General features: G+C 36.4%; 1 protein-coding gene across 5 annotated transcripts in view; it reads right to left on the bottom strand.

The window, feature by feature from the left end:
- Window positions 1-85: 85 nt before the first annotated feature.
- Window positions 86-26,120, bottom strand: part of ALS2 (alsin Rho guanine nucleotide exchange factor ALS2) — a 76,918-nt gene continuing 50,883 nt past the window's right edge. For 3 of the 5 annotated variants that reach the window (XM_028508820.2, XM_036023062.1, XM_036023060.1), the window contains 21 exons: window positions 24,442-24,573; window positions 23,916-24,044; window positions 23,463-23,533; window positions 23,001-23,067; window positions 22,454-22,656; window positions 22,274-22,339; window positions 19,455-19,553; window positions 18,710-18,874; window positions 18,261-18,372; window positions 17,978-18,055; window positions 14,617-14,750; window positions 13,509-13,676; window positions 9,474-9,591; window positions 8,547-8,704; window positions 6,387-6,509; window positions 5,730-5,906; window positions 4,811-4,856; window positions 4,542-4,603; window positions 3,844-3,993; window positions 3,322-3,418; window positions 86-1,389 (listed from right to left, as the gene is read on the bottom strand). In XM_028508820.2, coding sequence (XP_028364621.1) covers window positions 1,351-1,389; window positions 3,322-3,418; window positions 3,844-3,993; window positions 4,542-4,603; window positions 4,811-4,856; window positions 5,730-5,906; window positions 6,387-6,509; window positions 8,547-8,704; window positions 9,474-9,591; window positions 13,509-13,676; window positions 14,617-14,750; window positions 17,978-18,055; window positions 18,261-18,372; window positions 18,710-18,874; window positions 19,455-19,553; window positions 22,274-22,339; window positions 22,454-22,656; window positions 23,001-23,067; window positions 23,463-23,533; window positions 23,916-24,044; window positions 24,442-24,573 — 2,394 coding nt within the window. In that variant the 3' untranslated portion in view covers window positions 86-1,350. Of the gene's footprint in view, window positions 1,390-3,321; window positions 3,419-3,843; window positions 3,994-4,541; window positions 4,604-4,810; window positions 4,857-5,729; window positions 5,907-6,386; window positions 6,510-8,546; window positions 8,705-9,473; window positions 9,592-13,508; window positions 13,677-14,616; window positions 14,751-17,977; window positions 18,056-18,260; window positions 18,373-18,709; window positions 18,875-19,454; window positions 19,554-22,273; window positions 22,340-22,453; window positions 22,657-23,000; window positions 23,068-23,462; window positions 23,534-23,915; window positions 24,045-24,441; window positions 24,582-26,120 lie in introns of those variants that run through there. The other 2 variants (XM_036023061.1, XM_036023063.1) reach the window with 2 other exon arrangements.

Here is a 26,120-nt window from a genome sequence, read left to right as displayed (position 1 = left end):
AATGTAAGCAAAAATGCTAAACCTGCATTTCTTTTAAATTTTTAAGCTGCCCTGTGCCATCTCTCTTGTAATCAAAACAACCTCGTAAAGATCAATGTCTTTTATTATGAAAATTGCCATTACATTATAGCCAGCATTCCAAAACAATATTTTAATAAACATCTGTCTTGATTATAAAGTAGAGCAGGAACCATGATCCTTTTTCCAAATTAACATCTGCTGATGTTAATAAATTAGGGAGATACTCCATACACTCACCATTTGTGTAGATGAGATGAGGAAGAGCACCCATGTTATTCAGAACAACTATTAGTGTTACTTATACAGTATAAACCAACCACTTACAATAGGACATTAAAAAAACAAACACTACAACAGTGAAGTGTCATAATACTTTTGAGATAGGAAAAGCCAACGCTTGTTTCCTTTTTCTTCCCCTCTGTGAACTAATGCGAGGTATAGGGAAGAGCCACAACACTAGGTAGGATGTAGGAGGGATGCAGTTCTTCGTTATCCCACCTCCTAGTTTTTTGTCCTGCTCCAAAACAGCCTGCATGCAAAAGCTCTTCAGGCTCTCTTCACAGGCGTTGGGATACAGCGTTTGCACATGGACAGATGAGGATCCACAGCAGCGCAGGGTCAGTATCTGAATTCCAGTGTATTCACTCTGTAGAACAAAATGCCCATGTTCTTTTTTTACTCAGGAGGCAGAATACTATTTAGATGCATTTCGTGTTTGGGGTTGTGGTTTGCTGGTCACTATATCAAATGTCTCCCATGATGAATACCATGGTGGAAAAGCTTAGAAAAAGTTAAAACTGTAGTTTAAAAGTTCTCTTCCCCTCTCTCGGCAAAGAAGCATGATGCACACATGATTGCAAGGCATTCAGGAAGGCATAGTGCAGTTACCGCAGTTTCAAGTACAATCTGCTCCTTGCAAAGGGGTCTGGGGTAACTGCAGGCAGACCAGAAACTCCAAATTATCCATCATCTTCTTTAGTGCAAGAAGCTACACTGAGAACTTCTCTTGCAATGTCATGAAGCTGGCATAACCTTTACTGTAGGAAGAGATATCCTCTTTTTTCAAACAGTAGGTGTATGGTATTTTGAAAACTTATTGGCCAGGGACTGGTCAATTCTGATTTCTACATCCTTTCAACTCTACCTCTAAAATGTATAGTCTTTTCTTCTGGGCTTAGGGCTCTGATCATTTGTAAGGTTCAGAAAAAAACCACCAAAATAGCACAACATCCTAATTTCAAGACCATCCTTTTTTGCCACTGCGGGAAGATGCCAGATGGTGCTATAACACTGTGCATAGATAATCCAGTTGTCAAGCTGTTATGCAGCCTAGTTAAGCTTCTCACGCTGGATCTGGTAGTAACATGCCTGAAAAAAAATTCAATACAATTTCAAATTTACTGTGAGAGAACTCACATAAACATAGCAGTGCACCTAGGACTAAAGGAATTCCTTATGAATTCTAATAGCCCAACAAAATCAGTTGCTTTTATTTTTCCTGTTTTCTTCTAGCCCCCTATCCAGTGTCTTTACTGCCTAGTTTAATTAATAGATAAAATTTTGCACATTTCCCTCTAATTGTAAAACACATATACACAAAACTTTTTACAGGCTGTATATTATTCTAAGTAGAAATACTACAATTTGCTGAGCCACTATTAATTGGACATGTGGAGTATGCTACTCGTTGTAAGGTACACAAATAACTGAAATCGGAATCATCTGGTGTGTTCGGTAAGCATACAGATTAAGCATCCTTTCAGACCTAGTGAGTCAGAAACTCCAGGAATGCATTTTTAAGCAGCATCCACAGGTGATTCTGAAAATTTCCAGGCCTGGGAGCCACTCACACTACAAAGAGCACTTCATCCAAATCATATAGAATGTTTTCCATTCTTCAATAAGAACAAATCTCCAGGAGGGACTACGCGAAGTCCACAAACACTTTAGGTGTTTTTGATATCAATGTTAACAACAACTGTTTTCCAAAAGGGTAACTGCTATTTAATTTAATCCATTATGAGCAATATGGGAATAATACTGATATTACTATAACCCCACCAGCACTGGTTAAATTTTAAAACATTTTTGTCAATTTAGCAAGCACAATATGACATCTTGTTTAAATCTGCAGTACTATTATATTCAGTGAGGTTGAGCATCTTTTTACATATAAATGTATTAATTTGATTTCTTCCTTGGTGATACGTTTAGAGACGCTCTTCAATAAACATAAGTAGTTAATAAGTCACTGGTGGTCGGTATTTCCTTTCCAACCACCCTTTTTCAGTTTATTTATTTAATAGAAATGGTATTTATGTTGAAAAGTTTAAAAAATTAACCCAAACCAGAAAACTGACATTAAATTCTATTTTTTTCTCATTTTAATTTGTCTGACTTTCCTTCTCTCTTCCTTTTTCTATATTTAACCCTAAGGCATCTGTAATTTGCAAGGTGGGCAATTCCACCCTGCTTTCACTTTCCTTCCAAAATTCTTAATGACCTATCCCAATACTTTGACCATTTATTACATAAAACTCTTTTCTATTTGTGTCTGGTTTTTCCATTTTCACATGTGAAAGTTTTATTACAATAATGTCTACCTGGGGGCTATCCCTTCCATTTGAATAGTTATTTGTCTATTCCTGTGGCAGTAATATACTATCTTAATTATTACAATTCTAACCTGGCAGAGTGGGTCTATTCTCCCTCTCTTTTTTCAAAAGTGTTTTTGTCATTTTCTATATGTTGTTCTTCCAATAAACTTCAGAATGATTCTACCATAGTCCAAGGAAAACTGAAGTGACTGTCAACCACCCCTAGAGAGCACCCAGATCAGGGACCCTCATTTGTCATCTGTTGGTTACAGTAAATACATGAAGAAAAAAGAAGATGCAGTTCATATTCATTGTATGCATACTGCCTTCTGCGTTTCTACCTTAGTACCACTAAAAAGCTCCATTTTTTAATACTTTTTTTTAACACTAAAAATTCTTTTTTTCTTTTCTAGAGTTACATTTATATGGATGGTCTATATTCATAAGCATCTGTAATGATTTGAACAATCAATTTATAGAGAATACTGGGTGGTGGATAATTTGCTTTATGCATAATAACTAACTGATTGGTACTTTAATATATTATCATATTTCAAAATGTTAATAATATGTGCTCTAAAGGCACTTAAAATGTTTGCATTAAACTTTTATAAAGAAGAAAAGTAGCTAATGACAGATTTATATTATGGTAAATGAAGGACAGATTTCAAGCTAACAAATAATAAGTGACACATACACTTACCTTCAAGGTGGTGAACATGATGCCCTGCTCCCCGTGCTGAAGATACGGGTCCATCAGGTCCTCAATGAGATGGACCTCAGAGCCTAAATTCCTAATCCTGCCCAATAAGAAAAAAAGACACTGAGTTATTTCTACTTATATGTACATCCTTCTTCAAAATCTGTTTGAAGGAAAATAAACAGCTCAACAAAGAGGTAATGCCACAGTGAAATGGTTAATAAAAATAGATTTTTTTTCTAGTGGAAAAATATATTCCTCCATCAGTTCAAAAAAAAGCAAATGAAACCCTGGCTGGTGTGGCTCAATGGATTGGTTTGCAGGTGTTCGATTCCCAGTCAAGGCACATGCCTGGGTTGTGGGCCAAGCCTCCAGTTGGGGCAGGGGGTATAAGAGGCAACCACACATTGATGCTTCTCTCCCTTCCCCTCTGTCTAAAAATAAATAAATAATCTTAAAAAAAAGCAAAAGGCATACATGTTAAAATGAGTAGTCACTAATATTCAAGTCCGAAAGACTGATCACCTGGCCCGTAGCACCACGTATAAGAAAACAGGAAACAAGTCGTCCATGGACCACAAGAAGTCTTCCTGCAGTGATGCCAGGACACTCTGTGAGATCTCTTCAAAAGTCTGCTGGATGACTTTAAGTTTGTCTGATGGGGTAAATGTTGTGCTGTTGGGGGAAAAAAGGACAAAAAGACACCTTATAATCTTCTTAATAGAGCCATTTGATAGTAATTTTTGAATGTATACTCTCCTGAGGTACATGTGCCTTCAACTGGACACATCAGGCATAATGAATCGCTGGAAGGGATGACCTTTGTAATCCTATGGTTCTTTGAGAAAAGAAGCTCCCAACTATCTATGATTCACCTGGAAGAATTCACTAAGTCATACATCATCTCCTTTTACCTAAAAGGATCTTACTTTCCTAATACATGTTCTTCTGAGCAAGAATTTAGTTAATTTCCATTTGGCTAAAGATGTGATCATATAGGTAAGTTTCTAGGTAGGCACACCATCACTTTTGAAAATGCAAGGGCCTGCAGAGTAAAAAGTAATCTTAATGTCTCAGACGAGCCTTTCTTATCTCTGGGCTGAGACTGTCACCATCTAGGAGTGGAGGGGCTGCTTAGAGCTTAATGAAACTAAGATCTCATTAATTTTTTAATAGACTAACCACTACTTCAATTTATGTGATTTTTCAACAAATCAGATTACCTGATCTGCTGTAGACATTCTACAGCTGAGGCAAAACAAGCATCTTTTGTGGTTGGCAAAACCTGCAAAAAGAGAATTGATGAAGTTCAAAGAGAAACGTTGTCCTTTACTGTAATAATATGATGACACTGATGGCAGGGCAGAGGTCTCTGGTGAGTAACCCAGGATTGGGTACTATTCCAGTGAAGTAAGACGGAAATTTCTTGGTATCTCGAGTCCCCCATTCCACAGAAAAGCATAGTTGCCGAGGAAACTAAAATCTACTATACCTTTTTAGTCTCTCCAAGGATTGACAAGGTCACTGGCCAAAATTTCCTACAACAGAATACATACTTTGTTATTACAAGTTGTTGCTTATGGTAAATAAATCCCCGTAAAAACAGGTGATGGCTATACTAGCTTCCCTGTCTCCCATTTAAAATAAGTTCCACAAACAAATGAAGTTTTAATACACATTCCAGAAGTAATTTAAAAGTTTCTGTCACATCCCTAACGAATTTGTCATTCCATACTCCAATAACCCTACACATTACAGATATGACCCAACATTGGCCAAAAGCTTTCCTCCACTCAGTTTTGTCTCATTTTCACTATTAAATCATTCCACTGAAAAAAATGTGTGTTCCAATTGAGGTTTATTCACCTTTTTGATATCACAAATAAGTAATTATTGGGCACTGGCATGATTGGCCTTATCACAGCACTAGAAAGCAAGCATAACTACTTAATATTCCCCTGAATAACAAGAAATAATGCCTTACAACAAAAAGAGCACTTTTAAAACTTTTAAGTTGGAAATTATAGATGAGGAAGAAGGAAAGAGAAATGAAGGAAGAATGCCAAAGACGGAATACAATTAGCTTTTTCTGAAAATGTGGATATATGTATTTTGCTTTAAAGAACTACAAAATATCAGGTGGGAGAACTCAAATTTAAATATGTGTGTATGTGTGTGTGTGTGTGTGTGTACATACACAAATAAAAAACAAACTCCAAACAACAATTGGGTCCATACTCATTTTCAAAGATTATTAAATATCACTATTTTGTGGAACAGACAGATAGGCAAATAAATGAGTAAACTGCAAATCATATATATAATTAGACATCAAAGTACCAAATTCCTAATAATGCTGTTTTCACTTTAAATTAAAACCACTTGATTCCACTCATAACTACTGTACTTACCTTTGTACCCCAAGGAAGCCCAGAAGAGCAATGTCTGGCTGCTTGTTCAGTCGCAGAACACACTCCCAGTAAATGTCTTCCTCACGATCGTTATCCAGGGCGTAGAGCATGAACAGTGGTGGGTACAGCCGAGGTAGGAGCACAGGAAGCAGTAACCCCGAACTTGTTACCACATAACTACAAAATATCAGAGAAAAAAATCATTAATATTAAAATTCAATTACAGAATCAAAATAGAATGTAAAGATGGGAAATTTTGAGTAAAAAGGCAATTATAAAACTATTCTACTTTTACATATGGAGTTCACATGAGGAGCTGAGCCCCAGAGTTTTACCTTGCACCCAACTGTGAATTCTTTTCATAACTCGAAATCTAACTGAAAATCTACTTGGTTTCTATTTTGAGACTGATCTCTCTATTGTTACTCTAGGTCAGCATGATGTTACTTTGCTCAGCTGCCTTTGAGTCCAGTCATTCGTGCCTGTACTTTCACGAACTTGAGAGCTAAAAGGAACTTCAGAGATTACCTAGTCCAACCACTTCATTTTAGAAATAAGAAAACGGAGATCTAGAAAAACAACTTTCCCAGGATGCTTTGGATAGGATCATTTGGTCCCCACCACCTTTCTTCACTCTCTCCACCTAACTCCATTTACCCGGGCTCTGGCGATTCGGATCTGGAATCTGACATCCCAGTGCAAAAGGGTTTCCTTTCAGATGGCAGAGGAGCAGAGAGAGGAATTGTGCTGCCCTCTTCAGGGAGCTCAGGAAATAAAAACCTAAGGAGTAATAAAAAAACATAATTATGCAATTATACCTCTAGAGTGGCTAAAAGAATAACACATTTCCATTATTTTATCTACTTAAGGACTTATGATATCAAACTTTGTACTAACTAAATATTTTAGTTGTCTGAGATTCTTAACTGATGCTTCTTACAAAACAGAATTAAGAGCATAGCTAATAATACCACTAAAATTTTTCATGTACTATGGTTTTTTTTCTGTCTAGTTATTTAAGAATGAAGAATTCTGATCTATATTATATATATTTCCCTTACTGGCAAATCTCATCTGAGGTCAATGTGTATCAACTCTTTTAGCAGAGACCATTTTCTCAGAATATAAATAGGTATCAGTAGAAATTACTTAAATGCCAAATATTAAGGAAAAAACCCCAATTGTAAAATTTTTAAAACTTTTTCTTAAATACTTATTTTTAGATTTTATTTATTTTTAGAGAGAGGAGAAGGGAGGGAGAGAAATATCAACGTGTGAGAGACACATTGATAAGCTGCCTCTCATACCCCCCCAAACGAGGAACCTGGCTTGCAGCCCAGGCGTGTGCCCTGACTGGGAATCAGACTGGCCACCTTTTGGTTCACAGGCTGGCACTCCATCCATTCAGCCACAGCAGTCAGGGCTAAAACTTTTTCTTTAAATTAAATGTATTGGGGTGGCATTGGTTAGTAAAATTATATTTTTTACTAAAAGCCATATAATTCTAAGTGTTTATATAAAAAGTTGCAGAAAAAATTTTCCAGGTGATCAGGCTGCTACCATTCCAAAATTGTTGAGGTCTTTTTTTCTAGGCTTTGAATGTGCCCTACATTTTATCTCCAATCTCTTATATGCAAATGGTGGGCTCTACCGTGAACAAGACTTTATTTTTACAGACTTTAACCATGACCCTTTCTCTTTAAAGGCAGTCTGCAATCTTCTCTAGTTTTGTAAATTTATTCCCTGCCCCTGCCCCTGATTTTATAGTTGGGAAAGCTAAGGTCAGGAACCCTATCTTCATTATACCCGTCTTGCTTTGTCAGAGCTGAAACACTGCCAACCCAGTGGTCTTCTCAGTAGACCACAATACCCCCTAAAGCATGAAACATGTCCATATGCATTTATTAATTTGACGCTAATAACAAAGTTTTCTGACACAAATTCAAACTTTTGCCTAGTTTCTTAACATAATATTTTCTTTATACTCAGTAAAAGACTTTGAATTTCACTAGTTCCAGATTTGCTTGCTGCCCTAAAACTCTTCTTGGAAGTGCTCACTTGCTCACTTTCTCACCTCCTTCAGAGTCTCTGTTCAGCTATTCCCTCATTAGTCAGGCCTCCTTGACCTTCTGTTTAAAACAGCAGCGTCTTACCTTCAGTCCCATCTCCTTTCCCTCTATCGTATTTATTGTCATCTGACATACTGCATGTTTTGTTCCGCTACAGTGTAAGCTCTATGACAGTACAGATGTTAAACATTTTGTTGTTGTTTTATTCACTGATAAATTCCTCCAGGAGCTAGAATGGTGGCTAACACATAGATGCACACAATAAATATTTGTTGAATAAATGAATAAATATGTTGTTGCTGTCAAGTGACAATAAATACTCAGGGACAAAACTTTGTATTAGACTTTATCTTCTCTGTGGTTAGGTTTTAGAGACATTATTTTGCCTAGAGATGAAATCCATGTAAGACTGTTATATTTAATACCAAAATCAGAATTAAATAACATTTATTTTAGCCTTCTATTATACATAATGAGTAAGAAATACATAAAGGAAATAAGTAACAATGACTAAGGTTCTTTTTATTCTCATAGCATAAACATAAAGTAAAAACATATTGCCATTATTCAATCAATTTAAGGATCTCTGGCATAAAATCATTTTCTTAATGAATAATTTCTGTGATAAAGGGAAACATTAAAGATCCTTCATGAAGTTGTAATCTCTAGATTCAGAGTGAAGATACCCAAGCCATTAGTATGAACTAATATCCCACAACTTGCAGGCTTCAATGAAAAGATCTTTTACCTGACCAGCTGGAAAAGTCGCTTAAGGTAGGACTTAATCTCCTTCACGGCCTCCTGCAACAGCCGGCGGTTGGCGCCCACACCCACATACGTCATTCTGTACACTGCAACCAGTGTCTCCACGAGCCTGCCCAAGGGGTGCGGAGGAGTGTCGCAGGCCTGAGCAGGAAGGGAATCAGTGAAGTTGGTCACTGTGCACTAACAGAGAAACAATTCATAAATAATAAACCACTTTCAAAATTTCAGGAATCAACTTATGGACCAGGAAAATTCAAATACTCAACTTTGTGAAAGTGAAGAGTCTACCCAACTTATATAAAGTAGGAGTTCCTAATCTTAATCAAAAAATCCTCTTAACATCTTGGGAAAATATCGTATATACTGATATAGAATATCATTAAAAGAAAGGTTCTAACATACTTCAAGCTTCCCAAGAAATATATACAGTGTTACCTGAGAGAAAACTAAATAATTACTGTTGATTATGCTCTGAAACAGTAATTCTTCAGTTCCCTTGATTTCTCTCATACTCCTTCCTGAAGCTCATTTCAATACATGCCATAGTTAAACTGTAGCTGATTGTACAGCATTTGAGAAGGAAGCAAAGACAGCATAACCAGAGGATGAAGGCAGCCTGCTTTATTTATACAATCTCTATTTTGCTAGTGTTACTAACAAAAAGCCACTCTGACCCTAGTTCTTAAGAACCCCTTGAACATTTTATAAAACTTAAATGTTCTATTGTCATTAAATGGTAATATTCATGTAGAAATCTGCTTGTATTAGTTAGAGAATTAACAAAAGAAATACATAGCAAAAACAAGACTTATTTTAAGGTAAAAATAAGCTGTGAATAGATTTGAATGGTATGTTGTGGTAGCTGCATCATTAATTGACAAGACTGGTATAATTGTGACTCTAGTTTTACCTTTATTAAATACTTCCTGATGTCGTCATATTTTTCTACTGAGAAAGCACCAGCATGCTGAGGGATGAATTCCAAACTCTCTAGTGTCTGAGTCTGTGAGCGACTTAATATCTCCGGACTAGTAAAAGGGAAAAGAAAACCTATTATGAATTTTATGTCAAGAAAGCCAGACAATTGTAATGTACACATAAAACATAGTCACCAACTAAGGATAAAACAGAGCACCCAAAAGTGTGTCTGGCCCAAGTGAACCTGCTATTAAGTTATGTAACCATCGTCCAAAACAGCATTTAATGATACTTCACAACAACAATAAATTGATAAAGATTCTGCTCTAATATAAACCATGATGTTGGAAGATACTACAACGTCAGTTTGGAGAGAAAATCTGTGATAGATTTGTTAGTGACAAGAGAAAAACAAAATATCAGGGAGAGAGAGCTAAGGAAAAAAGAAATTAAATCAAAGGGCAAAGAAAGAAATAAAAATAAGCTCAAGAAGTAAGCAGATAGAGAGGATGCTACAACAGGTAGTGAGGTAAAGGGAAGCTTTGGATGAAGAGTTGGACAAAACATGTACTGGTGGTAATCAGCAGTAGTTTTTGGTAATGGCACCCTATCATTAGATTATAACCTATCAGAAATTAGAAACAGTGTACAATCATTATTATTATAGTATTTTAGAGAAACAAAAGAGACACGGTTTTACATACAAATTCATTCATTCTCCTTGGCAACACTCAACAACAGTTAGCCAAGGTCAACTGGAGGTCTAAAACATCACTGTTTACAACAGGCTCTATCGGTGAAGGCTGATCGTCTGCATCACACAAAAGGGCAAGTCCACAATTTTTATCAGTTCTGCAAGTTTCTATTTCTTCTACTGATAGGGAGAGTAGAAGGTAAATATCATGAACTTCATGAATGAAACACTATAATCAATTCCCATTTATCTCAAGTACAGAGAAAAAAAAAGACCCCAGTTTCTTTCTGCACTGTAGGTTCTTTAGGTCCAAATGCTCAACAATCTTGTGGAAGTTACTGGCCAAGTGAAGGAATAAAGGTGTGGAAAAAAGGCAGACGGTGAAAAGAAAAGCGGGAGAAAAGGGGAGAAAATAAGAACAAGTAGAAAAAGAAAAGAGAAATAAAAAAACACATCTATAATTTTTCTTTTAGCACAGGAAAACTGGTGTGCCACTTTTTTAGGCCCCCAAAGGATACCGATAAATGTGCAGGCATTTGAACTGCCGTTTCCCTATATACAAGGCACCATTTTTATCCAGGTGCTTTCAATATTATTCTCTTTCAATTTGAATATGATGCATTTGTACATGGATATCTTTGTTTTTTATTTTTTAGGATACAGTTTGCTCAGCTTCTTGAATCTGTAGGTTTAGATCTTTCACCAACCTTGGGAAATTTTCAACCATTATTTCTTCAAATATGTTTTTCAGCCCTGCAATTTTTCTCCTCTCTTTCTGGGGTCCCAAAGACACAAATATTAGATGCTTAGGTCCTTAGAGCTCTGGTTATTTTTGTCTGTCTGTTTTGCAGTTTGGATAATTGTTATTAATCTATTTTCAAGTTTACCAACTCTTCTGCTGTCATCTCTATTCTGCTATTAAATTTACTCAGTGATTTTTAAAAAGTTTTGGTTACTGTATTTTTCAATTCTAAAATTTTGATTTGGTTTTTTTTTTTCAAAATTGAGATTTTTAAAAAATATTTTATTTATTTATTTTTAGAGAGAGGGGAAGGAGGGAGAAAGAGAGGGAGAGACACACTGATGTGTGAGATCAGCATGTGCCCTGACCGGGAATCAAACTGATGACCTTCCAGTCTGCAGGCCAGTGCTCAATCCACCGAGCCACACCAACCAGGGGTTGATTTGGTTCTTCTTTGTACCTTCTGCTTTTGGCCTATACTTACCAATCTTAACAGTTATTTAAAGTGTTTGTGATTGCTCTTTTGAGCATTTCTACACTAGCTACTTTACAGTTCTTGTGAGATAATTCCAAAATCTATGTTATGGTGTTATTGAGGTCTATTGCTTGTCTTTCTCCAAATAAGTTAAGATTTTCACAGTTCTTTGATTTCCAAGTAATTTTGGTTTATATCATGGACACTTTGAGTATGTTATGAGTCTTATTTATCTCTTATGGAGAATGTTGACATGCATAATAGAGTACAGAGTAGGCTTGAAATTATTATCTTTAGAAGGACCTGCTTGTAAACTTGACACCTCGCTGGTACCTGGGAATTAAGCTTTCTAAAAGTTCCCTACACAGATAGGAAACATTCCTAACTGATAAGGGTATTTTGTTGTCCACAGACTTTACTAACAATGTGCTTTATGATGGACACCTTCTTTCCTTCTGGGACTAGAATCCTGGTAGTTGCTAAGCACAGGCTGCTAATATGACCAGCCCCCATTAAAAACCTTGGGCACTGAATCTCTAATAGGCTTCCCTGGGCAGAAACACTGAACATGTGTGGCTGCATTTTACTCCTGGGGGAAAGAGTATGCTCTGTGTAACCCCCTCAGGAGGGAGAGAGTATAGGAACCTTGCACATGAATTCCTCCACACTCAACTGGTGCCCTCTTCCCTAATGATCTGGCTGTGAATCCTTACTGTTTCTGAAATGACTCTTAACTGAGAGTACAACTATATGTCGAGTCTTGTGAGTCCCTCTAGCGAATCCTGAATATGCAGTCATCTGGGAAGTCTCTGGAACAGCTGATGTATTTTTCAGCCTGCTTTGGGTTGTGGTTCCAGTGTCAGTTTACTTCTCAAAACCTTAGTAGTCTTGCCCTGGCTAGTGTGGCTCGGTGGACTGAGTACTAGCCTGCAAACCAAAGGGTCTGCTGGTTTGATTCCCAGTCAGGGCACATGACTGGATTGCGGGCCAGGTCCCCAGTAGGGGGTGCACGAGAGGCAACCACACACTGATGTTTCTCTCCCTCTTTTTCTCCCTCCCTTCCCTCTCTAAAATTAAATAAATAAAATCTTTTAAAAAAAGTGACTGGAATTGAAAAAAAAAAGAATAGGCTTATTTTAAAATATAAAGCCTTAGTAGTCCTATTTGGATCTGTCTATGAGTATACCACTCAGGGGTCAATCTGGGACCTGGGTGGAAGTCTCCCTATAAGCTCACTTCTCAAAGTATTGATATGCAAATTAGGATCAAATCTACACATGTGCAAGTTTGGGGTGAACCCAGGAATTCATAAACAACTTCATAAGGCTGCTTTCCAGAGCTTCCCTCTCTGCATGACCTGGCCAGCATTTTCTGGTCCCCCTTTTATTTCTTCTGGCCAGAAACAGCCCACTTCTACCAACGTGCCACATCAAGAGCCAAGTGGTAGAAGGACAGAAAGAGAAACCAAAAAAAGCAACGGGATTTGGCCAAGACTCTTGGACCTGAGGATCCACCAAAGGGGAAAGAATTCCCTTGTGAGTTTTAGCTCTTGCAAGCTTCCTGTCATGGCTTCTCAAGCAGCTGTCATCACTGCCCCTGCCACAGGAGTACCTGGGGGCTGGAGCACGAGAAAATGGAGAAAAAGGAGAGAAAGAAAACCCAGTGTATCTCCTCCACTCTAACTGAGTTTTAAGAGTCTCTTTTTCACAACTTGAGCCAGAAGTGGAGGGCTACACCACAATGCTTACTTCAAGGGTTCAGGTTACACTGAACTCAGGCTGAGGGATACTGAAGTTTAAAAACCCAGTAAACTCAAGGCTGGTTCAGTGGCACTCTGAATTCAGGTGTTCTTCCCCAATACACTGGCTGATATATACTTTTGATAGTTTTCTAACAGCTATCCATATATTCTGTGGGGTTTTATAGTTGAGTTCAGTAGAAGATAAAAGCAGGTGCATTTTTTAACTCTCTTACCCAGAAACAGAAGTACATCATTGACTTTTAAATTAAATTATATTATGTTAAACATGGCAAGCCTTGCTTACTACTTACTGATTTTAAGTTTCCTCTTCCTACCACGCTCTGCCCTGCGCTGGGCAGGCACTCACTCACTCACCTGTCTCTGTGTTGGCGCCGACTGGCAGTCAGGGCCACAGCAATATTTTCCCACGCTTTCCAAACCTCCCCTTGGCCTGGATTTTCACAGCCCAGCTGACGCCAACATTCATCAAACACTGCTTTCCACTTCTCATCAGGAGGCACCGCCAGATTTCCCAGCTTCCTACTAAAAAAATCATATCAAACTTTAGTTAATCACCTTTTTTTTTTGGTGTGTGTGCAAAAATCCTGAATAGAAACTAACACATAACTGAGAGTGCTTCTGTGACAAAACTTCCTAGATTTGATGGTGGTTGTACTTTAAAAATACTGAAGACAATTTTCAGAGATAGTTTTTAACTACTTAATGTTCATCAGATACTAAAGTCTATGGCTTATTAAGTACAAAGCGCATCAGAACTGACTCCTTTGCTTTCTACATATCCACAGAATTGATTCTGTAAAACTGATTGCTGTTAAAACAAGGACTTTCTGTGCTTTGTACTACTCATAATGGGAATCGTGAAATGTACTGCCTCCTGGGTTCTAAAAATACTCTAAAAATAAATATGGTATAAAAAATATATCAAACTCCCATCGGAAAAAAGAACCTTGAGATGCTACCAAAATACAAAAACAAAGTGAAAGCTGCAACCAATAAAGAAAAATATACATGTGCCACAAACTTGTCAGAAGACAACGTACAACTTAGAGACTTATATTTTGCCTTTCTTTTCCACATGTGCACAGTATACTATTCCACTTAGTGTGCATATATATGGGCTTGATCTTTACTTTTCAAAATCAAGTTGTCTAGGGTTCCATTTAAAAATGCTCTCTTTCAATCAGCTTGGATACCTGCACCATTAACAGCAGCATTATTCCCACACACATATTATTCCCACACTTCCATTTTAAACAACTATGCTGTAAGGCTTTAATCTAAACCAAGACTCTAGATTTAGCTATCTATAGTAGTGTCAGTTGACAAATCAAGGGTGTTACACTTTGTTAAAAAGGAAGACTTTAAAACCTTGTTCTCCATTTAAAATACTAACCAGCATTGATAAAAGCAAGACAACTAAAAACATTCAATAATCAACCCAGAATTAACATTAGTTACTCACAAAACTTTGGGTCTGTCTTTATCGCTCTCATACAGACTAGGCTTAAAGTAGGTTCCAGTGATTTTTATCCCAGATCCCCATTCTCCACTAAAACAGCCTTCAATGTAATCTCCATTTGGCATAGTCAGTGTTCCCTGGGGCAGAGTTGGAGAAAATGTGAAATTAGAGAAAGTATTTTCAATGTAAAAATTCAAGAGGAAAAAAGAGCACCAAATGGTTAACATTTTCCTTTTTTAACTTAACCTTTACCAGTCCCCAACTGTTTTTTAAAAAGTATGTACATGCATGTGCAAAAAGAGTATGTAAAAATAAACCCTTGGTAAAAGGGAAAAAGCCACAGAAAAAATTAGTAAAATATTTTGAGCTGAATAAAATGAACAAACAACTTAATCGAACTAAAGCAGTGCCTACATTAAAAAATAAGAAAGACCAAATAGTAATCTAAAATTTCATCTTACAAAATTTTAAAAAAAGAGGAGCAAACTAAGAGCAAGAAAATCCAAAGTATGAAAAAAGGAGATAATACACATTAACAGAAATGAGAAAACAAAATAAAAAAATAGAGAAAAAAAATCAATTAAACCAAAAATTGCTTCATTGAAAAGATACACAAAATTGACAATTAAGTATAGACTGATCAAGGAAAAAAAAAGGGAGACAAAATTACACACAAAAAAAACAGCACAGGGTACACTACACCAGCCTTACAGAAATTAAAATACTGGAAGGGAATATAAGGAGAACAACTTTATGTCAACAAATTAGATAACTTAGATAAAATAGGAAAATTCCCAGGAAGAACCAAATTACCAAATCTGACTCAAGTAGAAATAGAAAATCTAAATAGATCAAATACAAGGAAATTAAATTCGAATTTAAAATATTCTCATAAAGTAATGCTCAGGTTTAGATTTCATTCGTTAATTCTCTAAAGCATTCAAAGAAGAAATAATAATATCAAAGCTTCACAAACTTTCAGAAAATAGAGAAGGAAGGAATCCTTCCCAACTCATTCTATGAAGCATTACCCTGATACCAAAGACAAAGACAACACGAGAAAATGATAAACTATGATCCCTTATAAATATAGATGCACAAATCTTTAACAAAATATTAGCAACATATGAAAAGGATTATGTACCATGACCAACTACGATTTACTGTAGGAAAGCAAGGTCAGTTTAATATCAGAAAAGCAACCAATGTAATACACTGTATTTATAAAGAACAAAACCACGTGATCATCCCAATAGACACAGAAGAAGCCCTTTGAAATATCCAAACCCATTTATGACAAAAACTTTAAACAAACTAGGAACAGAAGGGAATTATCTCAATCTAATTAAACTATGAAAAACCTTCAGCTAATATCATACTTAATTGTGAAAGATTTAATGCTTTTCTCATAAAATAGGGAACAAGGGAAGGATGTCCACTCTTACCATTTCTGTTCAACATTCTACTGGAGAATCTAGCAAGTGCAGTAAGACATGAAAAAGAAATAAAAGCCTTCCAGATTGTAAAGGAAGAAGTCAAACTAACTTTATTTTAGACAATGTGATCCTATATGCAAGAAATCCTAAGAAATAAACACACACACACATACCCTACTAAAACTAATAAACGAGTTTAGCAAGATTTCAGGACACAAGAACAAAATATAAATATCAACTTCATTTGTATATAAATAGCAATAAATAACCCAAAAATAAAATTAAGAAAACAGTTCTTTTTATAACAGCATAAAAAAGACTTAGAAATAAATTTAACCAAAGATATGCAAGAGATGCACAGTGAAAACTATTAAACATTGCTGATAAAATTAAAGAAGATCTGAATAAATGGAAAGACATTCAATGTTCACATATTGGAAGATTCAATATCATTTAGAAGGCAATTCCCAAATTAACCTACAGATATAATCCCTATCAAAATCTTAGCAGGCGTTATTGAAGATTTTGACATGTGTCAGTTCTAAATTTATATGAAAAGGCCAAGGATTCAGAATAACCAAAACAACTTTAAAAAACAACAAAGTTAGAAGACTTATACTTCCTGATTTTACAACTCACTAGAAATCTATAGTAGTAAAGATATTACAGTATTGGCATAAGAGACATGAAGATCAATGGAATATAATTCAGAGTCCAGAAATAAACACATTTATGATAAATTAATTTCAACAAAGATGTCAACAAAATTCAATGAAAAAAGCTGTTGAGACAACTGGATACCCAAATGCAAAAAAAAATAAATTTAGACTTTTAACTCACATAATACACAAAAGTTACTCACTATGAATCATAGACCTGAATATGAAATACAAAACTCTAAGACTTTCAGAAGAAAATCTTAATAATCTTGAGTTAGGCAGATTACCTAGATATGACATCAAATTCATGATCCATAAAAATTATTTGAGAAATTAGACTTGATTAAAGTAAAAGGTATGCTTCAAAAGGCTCTAGTAGCATTAAAAATGACAAGCCACAGACTGCAAGCAAATCTCATTCTAATAGAAGACTTCTATCTGGAATATATAAAGCATCCTTAGAAGTCAATAATACTCTAAACTAATTCTTAAAATGATAAAATATTTGAATATTTGAATGGGTAAATTGTGGTTTCTCTGGCTTAAATAAACTGAAAAACAATTTTTAAAAATATGTTTAAATAGACACTCCACCAAAGATACAAGAATCATGAACAAGCACATGAAATGTGCTTTAATGATATATGGGTCATCAGTCATAAGGGAAATATAAATTAAAATCACAAGATAACACTCTATATCTACTAGGATGGCAAAAAAGAAAAAAACCGAAAATAAAAAAGTATTGGCAAAGATGTGGAGAAATTAGAACCCTCATACACTGATGATGGGAATGTAAAATAGTGCAGCCACTTTGGAAAAACTATTTGGCAGTTTCTTAATATGTTAAACATCAAGTGTGGTTTTGAAATACTATTCAGCAAAGAACAGGAATGAAGTACTACACATGCCATAATATGGGAAGACCTCAAAAACATTGTGCTAAGTGTAGAAGCCACACAGGCAAGACCACACATTGTATGATTCCATTTACATAAAAGGGCCTAAACAGGAAAACCTATAGAGTGATCAAGTCCATCAGAGGTTCTCTAGGACTGGGGGGTACAAATGAGGGGTAACTCAAATGGGCAGGAGATGGTGACAGGAATCATTTTGGGTGATGAAAGTGATCCAAAATTGAACTGCAGTGATTGTTGTACAATTTTGTATATTTAAAAAAAAGTCATTGAAGTTAGCCTTTTTAAAAAGTAAAGAAATAATTAGTAAAAGATTGTATTAGGGAGAGAAAGAAGAAAGTTAGTTTCCAACCTTTCCACTAAGAGTCCAGTCATCTGAAAATTCTCCCTCATAGATGGTATCATCTTCAGAAAGTAAAACCCCATTCCCCTGTGTGAAGAAACAAAACAAAAATCACAATACATAAAATGCAGAGTAACTTAAGAATACATATCCCCAAAGCCTTACATAATTTTAAAAGACAAGAAAAACAGTACTATTAATAAGGCAGAACATTAACAGACAAATTTAAAAGTCAATTAACAAAGAATCTTTTAAAATATCAATAATAACTATGTGTAAATATCAGACTCACCATCATTTTATTAAGGTGAAAGTTGCCTTCATAGTATAATCCAAACTGGGTAACCACCACACCGTTCCCTTGACACACATCATCCTGCCACATTCCCATATACTTCTCCCCCCTTCACAGAAAGAGAAAAGTGGTGAAATAAAAAAATCAATGATGATAAAAATAAAGTGAGGAAAAAGCAATTATCACATGGAAGATACCAACCATCACCTTAGGTTGGTATGTGTTCAATTTTTCTAGATCAGGTGATTAACTCCATCTCCTCAAATGTAAGACAGTGTGATAGGAAAAAGCACCTTACTTAGAGCAAAGCTCTCTCAGGAATTAAATGTTGTACTCAGCCTGGCATAGATCTGCATATACCCCATGTATTTTTGTGATAACTCTAAAATGTATAATTACAAAAAGCTTGTTCCACTAAACTTTGAGATTAGAAGTAGAGACCGTACCTTGTGATATCATCAAAGACACCATATCCTGCTTTCTTATCCATTACCCATTGGCCAATAAACATACTGGGAGAAGAGGAAGTCAATTTTCCACTTCGTAGAAGACCATGACCATGACGCATGTTATCTTGAAAACACCCCTCAAACACTTCGCCAGAGGCATAACTGTGGTTAGAAAGAATGAAGAAACATCACAAGCACATTAAATTCTGATGCTTATCTTTGCAAAGTTGGGAAATTCAAAATTATACTCATGTCTTCATGGTAATTATAATTATTTGTATATATGATTATTTTTCACCAATCAAAATCTTATTTTTGAATGACTGAGGTTAAGAAATTTAAAATGTCACAGGTGGTATTCTGTGGTGAGATGGGGGGGAAAACGTGCATTTAGTTCCTTACAGGAAAATGAAATGAGTGATCTCTAAACAAATGATACGTTTGTCCATATAAAAGTGGTATAATAAATATAAGATAAATTTATAGGCAAGATATTTAGGAGATTTTATGAGACAGTTAGGATTTACAGGGTTTGTACAGTTTTGTTAAGGACTAAATAATAGCCTAGTATTTTCATCTTGTGATAGATGAGAGGAACTTTAAAATAAGACTTCATGCAGTTTCAGTCATAAGAAGAGTAAGTAACATTTACTCCTTGAAAATTTTGGCTACACAGACATTTAAGTTTACATGATTCTTGGAAAAAGCAATACCAGTCCAACAACCTTTCCAGTGTTATTACCTATAGACTCCCTGACCACACATTTTTCCTTCTTTCCAATAGCCCACATAATGGTCTTCTTTGTTTAGTGCTTTGTTTGGGATTCGGTATTCTCCATACCTGCCAAGGAGAATAAAAACGGCAGAAGATGCATTTACAACCTATTCACCTTTTATATGCACACACTTGTAAACATTGTAACATGGAGAAAAGAGAAAAGATATACCAACAGGAGGAAAGGGGTATATGGAGTCTTGGTTTAAGCTGTATCTACTACCTAAGCTACTTGGCAAGTCTTAGAGGAGTAGGATATCAGCCTCACTACACAGAGATTAAATGTTTTATCCCAAGTCCAAGGAAAAACAGAAAACCTTGTCCTAGACCTATCTCTGCCACTTACTAGCCACATTATCTTGGGTAACGAGGTCCTGGTATCCCATTCCTTCAACACTATAGTAAGGGGGTAAATCAGGTTATCTGAAGTCTCTTCTCATTGTAAAGTTCTAGTCAAAAGATATCCCAGTAAAAGATATCTAGTAAAAGATATCCCAGAGGAGCAAGACACACAGTGCAACCCAGAGTTCCTGAGCAGGGAAATAAAGGCTCAAAACCTCTGGCTATAAAAATCTGTGGGGGTTGCAGTGGCGGGAGAAACTCCCAGCCTCACAAAAGAGGTCACTGGAGAGACCCACAGGGTCCTAGAATGAACACAAGCCCACCTACCTGGGAGTCTGCACCAGAAGGGTCCAATTTGCTTATGGGTAGTGGGAGACATGTCTGAAAGTGGGCTGGCAGTCAAGCAGGTGGCACTGTTCCCTCTCTGACTCCTCTCCCTCATACAGCACCACAACACAGCTACGTGGGTTGCCCCACCCTGGTGAATACCTAAGGCTTCGCCCCTTACTACTTAACAGGTGCGCCAAGACAAGGAAGTATGGCCTAAATGAAAGAACAGATCAAAGCTCCAAAAATAGAACCAAGCGAGGAAGAGATAGGGAACTTATCAGTTGCAGGGTTCAAACTACCTGTAATCAGGCTACTCACAGAAATGGTTGAGTATGGCTGTCAAACAGAGAAAAAAGTGAAGGCTATGCTAAGTGAAATAAAGGAAAATGTACAGGGAGCCAACAGTGACAGGAAGGAAACTGGGACTCAAATCAACAATTTGGAAAAGAAGGAATAAATAAATATTCAACCAGAACAGAATAAAGAAACAAGAACCCGAAAAAATGAGGAGAGGCTGAAGAACCTCTGGGAAAACTTTAAGCATTCCAACATCCAAATCATAGGGGTGCCAGAAGGAAAGAAAAAGAACAAGAAGTTGAAAACTTATTTGAAAAAACAATGAAGGTGAACTTCTCAAATCGGGCAAAGGAAACAGACTTCCAGGAAGTGCAGAAAGCTCAGAGAGTCCCAAAGAAGTTGGCCCCAAGGAAGCACACACCAAGGTACATCATAATTAGGTTACCCAAGATTAAAGATAAGGAGAGAAACTTAAAAGCAGCAAGACACAAGGAGATAGTTCCCTACAAAGGAGTTCCCATAAGACTATCAGCTGATTTCTCAAAAGAAATCTTATAGGCAAGAAGAGGCTGGAAAGAAGTATTCAAAGTCATGAAAGGCAAGGACCTACATCCAAGATTACTCTATCTAGCAAAGCTATCATTTAGAATGGAAGAGCAGATAAAGTGCTTCCCAGATAAGGTCAAGTTAAAGGAGTTCATCATCACCAAGCCGTTATTATATGAAATGTTAAAGGGACTTCTCTAAGAAGAAGATGACCAAAACTATGAATAGTAAAATGACGACAAACTCACAACTGTCAACAACTGAACCTAAAAAATAAAAACAAAAACAAACTAAGCAAACAACGAGAACAGGAACAGAATCACAAAAATGTAGGTCACATGGGGGGTTATCAGTGGTGGGGGGAGAGTGGGGAAAAAGGTACAGGGAATAAGAAGCATAAATGGTGGGTACAAAACACACAGGGGGAGGTTAAGAACAGCATAGGAAATGGAGCAGCCAAAGAACTTATATGCACAACCCATGGACATGAACTAAGGGGGCAGGGAATGCTGATGGGAGGGGAATGCAGGGCCGAGGGGAATAAAGGGGAGAAAAAATGGGACAACTGTAATAGCATAATCAATAACATATATTTATTTAAAAAATTAAAAAAATAAAAGACACCACAAAAACTTATACTATCACACACAAAAAGCCACCTACCCAATCTAAATATATGGTAATCCTTATGGTGAAATAAGTTACTTCTCTAACATAATACAAAATACTTGATTGCCATAAATTTATCATGTAAATATATTTAAAAGTTAGAAAATATGACTAGCTTATACAAAAATAATACCACTGAGTACCATTAGGATAATATATCACATAGGAGACTGTCCCTTTAGCAATCACAGAAATTAAATGATTTAAAACTTCTGAAAGGAAAATTTCTGTATGTCCTTTGTGTAAAGAGGGCAACACTATCTCAACAGTCTCACCATCAATGTTGCCCAAGGTTCTCAGTCTTTACAACTGAGGGATGGATAGAAAACACAGTCCCATTCTAATAGATGCAAGGCTGTGCAATTCAAGGCTACATGGCTGTCAAGGTAAATGATTTGCTCTAGGTAAATCAAGGCTGTATCCTGGATTCCTAGCTTTCTTCTTGTTCACACATCTGCATTATAGGGCCCAATACAAGGTATGTCTTTCTAAAAAATAAAAACAAAAATCTACTACTTGTTTTAAAAAGAACTTTGAACACAAAATACCATTATTTGTGACTGAAGTTGAATTTACCCTCATGTTTTACACAATTTTCTTACCCATCTTCCAAGCCATTCCTGAATATGCCAGAATACATCTTTCCATCTGGCCACTTCAAAACCCCTCTGAAAGGTGTAAGCAAAGAATAACACATGTCAATTAATGTCTCAGATAACCATTTCTTTCTCAGTAATTACACTCTCATCCTCACCCTAGGCATAAATCTTTAACATTTTCACCTGCCATGAGGCTTCCCTGAAAACCAACGTCCGTCATAGCTTGCATCCTTTAGGCGAGGATCCTTGTAGAAAGTATATTTAGCACTGCGAGAAATGGGTGGTTCCTGCCTCTGGATGCTGCTGCCACTTCCATAAGGTGGAAGATCAGAGGTCCCCCTCAAAGCCTGATCCACAGCTTGGCTTATAGCCCGTAGCCACTTTGTCTAGGAGCAAAATGTACAAACAGACTTAAGGCAATAACTCATCAAGTACTGCTTTAAATCCTGATAGTTTTCCTCGGTGTGAATAATCTTTATGCCTTCTAATGCTTTCCTTATTAATTAGGTAATGCTGGTTGGCTCTTGGAAGTCACTGCTCTATGTTTAAAATTAAGTCACATTAAAAAAAAAATAAACTCAAAAGCCTACAGTCTTAGGTTAATGGAGATTTGACTGACATAATTATGGATCATTAGCCAAGCAAGCATAATTTTTTTCTCTTCCTTACAACCATTAGAGACAGGTATATCTACATCAAAGATTGAAAGAAAATACTACAATTAACTAACCTTTTCCTGGGGTGTTGATGAAATGAGAGTGAACTGCTCCTCAGGTGTAGTTATCTTTAAGCCATTCCTAAAACATTCAGATGGATAAATACCAGTAGGTATAACAACCTGCGATTACAATATTAATTCTCAAACACGAAAAACAACTTATTTCGAGAAGAGCAGAAGCCAATTAAATGCAATGCAGTCATGCCCTGGGTTTGGGTCCCAAAGTGGAAAAAAGGACACAGTTACTTTGCTCTGTGTTGAGTAACGGGGATGTAAGCAATGGAGACGGCCTTCCACCACCTCTGATCTGTCATGACTGTCACAATAGGCCACGTAACTGTCTACATGCTGGAAGGGTAAGCCTCATTTTGCAGAATGGGGAGGCCTCCTGAGCCTTTTTTCATGTCTAAGGAAACAACCTGGGTAACAGAGGGAAAGAATCAGGGTGGAGGTAGGGGAGGAGGACACACTTACACACCACCAGCTTCTTCAGAAAGTGGCTCTGCCCATAGCGTGGCCAAAGGGAAAACATGGTGTGTGGAGAACTGAAACAAAGAACATGGAGACACATCTGAGAAAGCCCATATGGGCCCTGGGGTCTCTGGTGCATAACCTGATCCAAATGACTAAGTCCACAAGGGTGTCGCCATCTCAGCCAAAAAGTTCCCATAACATAGCTGACCCTAAGGGGGCTCCCTATGTCTGTTGCATGGACCCTGTCACACGGCTGATACTCATTTCCCAGATGTAAACTAAAAAAGCTCCCTGAAATCTGTCCCATAGCATATGCAAGCTAAACATTCTTGTTTATTCAACAACTGCAGCAAAATCACAATAGATTTTAACAGAAACTGATGGTATAATTGCTTAAGTAAGTATAGCACTCTGCTTTCCAGTGCCTTTTTTAAGGTTAGGAATCTGGCCCACCTGGGCATGGACTAGGGCATCATTAAAGAGAATGAACCAGTTCACAGAAAACCTCCCAGCATGCTGCAGAGACAAGGCTCGGTTGCTGCTTTCACACAGCAGTCGACGCTCTGGCTTTCTTAAGGAATCCTGGAATTAAAAACAAATATAAAACCAAATAATCAAAATTATCTTAATATGTAAAGAGATAATGAAAAATATACAAATCACATTCAGAGAAATCTGTTGGTCACAGCTTAGCTTGGTGTTAAACCTCAGTTTAAATATAATCCAAACATTTCATAAAGTTAGCACCCAAAGGAGATTAAAAAGAAGACAGAAACAAAGGAAGATGAGATACATGTTCAGAGAGAATTCCTAGGAATGAGGAAAGGTGTTGATGTTTTGAACATCCATCAGTGTGGTCCTTAGATCACCCTTAGAAAGGGGCTCATTAAAGCATTATCATCATGGACAAGTGAGGAATGAAGAAAATGATGACAGTTGCCTACTGTTCACTGAGGTAATGACAACTGACATGGTTTACCGTCATTTTTCCAGGAAAGGTCTTCCAGAAGCCCAGTGTGTACTCTGCTTCCTTCCTTTTCCTGCCGAGATGGAGAGCAAGAGACTCATAACAAGAACTGGAATCCTGCAGTTTCTGGTATTCTGGAGATGTCTGGAGGCCAATATATTAAAAGGGGGAAAAATAATATAAAACAACTGTCCAGATTCTGTAGCCTCAGTGTGGTTTGGATACATATTATTAAATTTAGAGAGGAAATCCAGCCTAAGGATAGACATGGTATACTAAATACAGCTGAACAAAAAGCACACTGGTCCCAGAAAATTCTGTAACATACAGGTACATAGGAAACAGAAATAACTCCAAAGGAAAAGAAACAAACTGGCCAGTATCAGTGAGGAATCAGAGAACTCAGGATAGACAAGAAATTCTCAAATGTTTTGGTCTCATGTTTTGCTTGTGTGGGTTATATCTATTGATATTTACCATATTTGAAGATATAGTTGAGAAATAAAAATGTCTTCAAATACAGTAACATTTTAAATAAAACATAACTATATTTTGCAGAAAAAAATGTTTAGTGAGAAAAGTGGCATTTTTCTACTTTTTCCCAAATCTCTTCATCGTCTGGCCTAAAAGATGACAGTTGGATTTCCATTTATGCCACTGCATTTAATCTTTTATGGTTGAATACATGAAAAAAAAAATTTGGCTTTATAAAAATATATAGTTGGGAAAGTGAGGAGTATTTTAATAGCTATTTCAAATAATCATGGATAGACTCCTTTGAAACTGTACCAAAACTTGTACCATAATTTCTTAAACAGTAGCTGAAATGCAGAATCTGAAACTACATTGACTGAAATTTTTGCACTCTGTTACATGAAAACCCATTGGTCCACCTTACATTTTGAACAGAACTCTCAATCATGCATGATTTTATAACATGTAGATTGGACATTTGGATATTGGTTCACTGAGTTATGCAGATCTTCCAAATGTTGACACAAAATCACATGTTAGTTAATATTGCCAATCTCATCACTTTAAGTACTGTGAAATTGCCAGGCTCACAGTGATATGTACATATTTTCCATATTTTAATTTTTGTTTAAAAGTCCAGAAGTTATCATTGGCAACAAATACTGTCAGTTTTCTCCTTGAAGTGACAGGCTCATGTACTCAATTTTGAGAAAATATTTGTCAAAAACCCAAATCTGAATAATGTTTAACTGTTTCAAGTTAAACAAAAAAAAGTAGCTCTCAAATCAAACAATCACCATCTTGCACTTTCCTTGAGAAAACTGCGTACTTCGGTATGCAGCAGGGCTGCTGTAAGTGGACTTCCCATTTCATCATGCGGAGTATTAGAAAGCTGTATACTTCTGTGTGGGGTGATGAATGTCAACTAGCCTTACTGTGGTGATAGTTTGCAATATACACATATCTCAAATCATCATGCTATAATCTGAAACTAATATAATGTGATATGTCAATTATATATCAATAAAAAATGTATACTCAATGGTTGAAGTTAACTAAAATTAATTTTTACTGCTTCATCAAGAATATTCAGGGTGATCATTTTGTAAGTTATGTAAATATCTAATCACTATGTTGTTCATTTGAAACCAGTATTATATTGTATGCCAACTGTAATTAAATTTTTTCATTTAAAAATAAAAAAGAATTCCTAACTA

Source organism: Phyllostomus discolor, chromosome 4 (assembly GCF_004126475.2).
Source record: "Phyllostomus discolor isolate MPI-MPIP mPhyDis1 chromosome 4, mPhyDis1.pri.v3, whole genome shotgun sequence".
In the NCBI taxonomy this organism is placed as follows: Eukaryota; Metazoa; Chordata; class Mammalia; order Chiroptera; family Phyllostomidae; genus Phyllostomus; species Phyllostomus discolor.
This window is presented reverse-complemented; position numbering and strand designations above follow the sequence as displayed.